General features: G+C 34.7%; 1 protein-coding gene across 1 annotated transcript; it reads left to right on the top strand.

The window, feature by feature from the left end:
- Positions 1-1,321: 1,321 nt before the first annotated feature.
- LOC121052535 (probable inactive ATP-dependent zinc metalloprotease FTSHI 5, chloroplastic) lies at positions 1,322-2,036 on the top strand. The gene is made up of 2 exons (XM_040517770.1): positions 1,322-1,517; positions 1,919-2,036. The coding sequence occupies exons 1-2, from the start codon at positions 1,344-1,346 to the stop codon at positions 2,024-2,026; spliced, it is 282 nt and encodes a 93-aa protein (XP_040373704.1). The 5' UTR covers positions 1,322-1,343; the 3' UTR covers positions 2,027-2,036.
- Positions 2,037-2,896: the final 860 nt, after the last annotated feature.

Genomic DNA, 2,896 nt, shown 5'->3' on the forward strand with positions numbered 1-2,896 from the left:
ATGGTGATGTGAAGTTCACGGTGGTGGCCAAGGACTGGTTTTGTTAACTAGTACTTCTCTTGCCTCGAATTTTCATGTTTTTGAAATCGATTGTGTTTTAGGTTTGATTGATTTTCTAGTTAAAATGGATTTGGGGATTGGGGACACTGCCGCGCCATCGTGGATGCAGCCAATTTATTCTTTTTGTCCGGTAAGCCTGTTTTCATCACCCCTCCCTCACCCCCCCTTATTGATTGAAGTCTCTGCTTTGATTTGGATTGGGAAAACCCTAATTACTTGTTGTTTAGTTTGGAGTAGTTGAGGCTTGAGGAATCTGGATAATAGGAGTTGGAGAAGGGAAAGTTGTTGGGTTAGTTTGAAATCGGAAATTGGTAAGGATCTTGAACTCTGTTTTGATTATAAGCAGTAGGATATATGTAATTTTAAAGTCTAAGGTCATTCTCTGTTAGTTGGTTGTAGTAGGATCTAGTTGGTTTCTTAGTGCATATGTGTGAGTTCAGTTTGCTGAGTCTTTAGCAATGTGAATTAAGCATGTCATCATCTTTTGATTGTTGTTAAGTGCATGTCTAAATGTGTGTTTATGGACAAGTTTATATATGAGTTTAATTGTTAAGTTGAGATTGAAGTAGTGACGAGTAAGAGGATGAATGGGAATTAATGCTTTATGAATTGGTAATGAATCAGGTTGCTGACATTAAAAGGATGAATGACTTTTTGCTGCAGATCTTCGAATGTTTGCTTTATGTCAAAATGACTATTTGTAATTGAATAGAAACAGAGTTTTCAGCCAGCCAACCTAAATCAGGATCATGAAGCTTTTATCAATCAACTGCTTGTGGAACTTGATGGGTAACTTTCATCTCTTGTTTCATTCATTAGACTAACAACCTTGAATAAATTCTTTAGCAAATAATATGAAGTGATTTTAGCTAAAAGTTACATAACATACCCAGAGGTTTAAAATGAAGTAGTTTATGTGGATGAGGAAGGAAACAAAATGAACTTCACTTGACGAAATCCTTCGTTCTATTGAACAATAAACCACTTAGCATTTGACTATTTGAAATGTATAGATAAATCCTTACAAACTTATCAGACATGGACATAGGCTGATAGGCACATTCTCTCTTATGTTTCAAACTCTTAAGTTTTTACAATTTTTATTTTTGTAAGTCTTTTAAGTTTGCAGCTTCTTTATGTTCCTTCCTGTGCTATACTCTGTTTGTGTAGCTAATAATCTTTAAGGCAAACTATGTTACTCAACAGGGCATGATCTGTGTGTTTCTGTTTCTCAATTAATTGTACACTTTTTGCAGGTTTGAGAAACAAGATGGGTTGTATTGATGGCTACTACTAGAAATCTCAAGCAAATTGATGATGCCTTAAAGTGGCCTGGTCGCATGGATAGAGTATTTCATCTTCAAAGGCCAACTCAAGCAGAAAGGGAGAAGATACTACACATAGCTGCAAAAGAAACAATGGATAATGAGCTCATTGATTTTGTAGACTGGAGAAAGGTAAAATGCTGAATCAGTTCTTAGCCTATTAGTTTTCGCACTAAAGCTGTTATTGAGGTTCATGAGAATTTTGAATGGATTGGTAATTTAGTAGTGTGCACATGTGTGAGGATGGTTGCTGCAGCTGTCAGTTTTCTCATTGCATTGTGGTTGTTATATATGTCCTCTGAGAGTTATGTCAATGTTCACATCATTGCCTAAATATAGTCTTAAATCATATAATCTCTTTTGGTGACTTGTGGCTTCTAGGACTTGATTACTCGTACCAGTCCTTCTATCTATATTAATTTATGATACTTCTATCTATGACCAATCTAGAACCTTTATTATATGTTATTTATTTATCCTTGATATCTTTTGCTATAATCTTTTCTTCACATGGTAACATTCTATACATTCAGGTTGCTGAAAAGACTGCTCTTTTAAGGCATATAGAATTAAAGCTGGTACCTGTATCGTTGGAAGCAGTGCCTTTAGGAGCAAGTTTCTCGATACAGATGAGCTTATGAGCTACAGTAGTTGATTTGCAGTAAGGCACAATTGATGCTGTTCTCTCTCTCTCTCTCTCTCTCTCTCTCTCTCTATTTTTTTTTATCTTTTTAAGCCTTGATGCATTTTTCAAAACGTCTCTCTCTCTCTCTCTCTCTCTCTCTCTATTTTTTATCTTTTTAAGCCTTGATGCATTTTTCAAAATGTAATGGGTAATCCTTATTGCTTTTTGCAGACTTTCAGCAGCATTATTCCAAAAGGAGAGAGGAAAACCAAAATTGCAAAGAAGCTAAGCAAAATGTTGGTGAATCATCTGGGGCTAACATTGACTAAATAAGACCTGCAGAGTGTGGTTGATCTAATGGAGCCATATGGTCAGATAAGCAATGAAATAGAACTTCTAAACCCTTCTCTTGAGGTAATAAGTTATCTTATGCATTTTGGTTGTAAATTAACATTGCTTTACTTGTGTAAAGCTAATACTGTGCATCATTAAATTCCCTCATCTCATTTGTACATTAATATCGGTGCAACTCTGTGTTCTTATTTAATTTAAAGTAAATTAGTTGTTTCAATATATTTGCTTTTCATTAGTTAGCTGTGAGAGTGTGAATAGCTTGGTGAGGTATAATTTTATCTTCCAAAGTTTACACTGTGCCAAATGATTTCTCCTATTTCTCCTGTTTAATCCCAACTAAGCTGCTTACTTAGACTGAAGTTATCGGTGCAGTTTGTTGTCTATGCTTAATTTATTGAGATTTTTTTAATTTCTCAAAAAATGCTGATTTATTTTTTTCATTGATGACCTTTGTTATTATCCAAGAAAATAAATTGTCAGTTTATTTTACTCCTGGAACTCACTCCTTTTTTCATACTCATAGAGTTGGGAT

Source organism: Rosa chinensis, chromosome 4 (genome assembly GCF_002994745.2).
Source record: "Rosa chinensis cultivar Old Blush chromosome 4, RchiOBHm-V2, whole genome shotgun sequence".
NCBI classification, from domain to species: Eukaryota; Viridiplantae; Streptophyta; class Magnoliopsida; order Rosales; family Rosaceae; genus Rosa; species Rosa chinensis.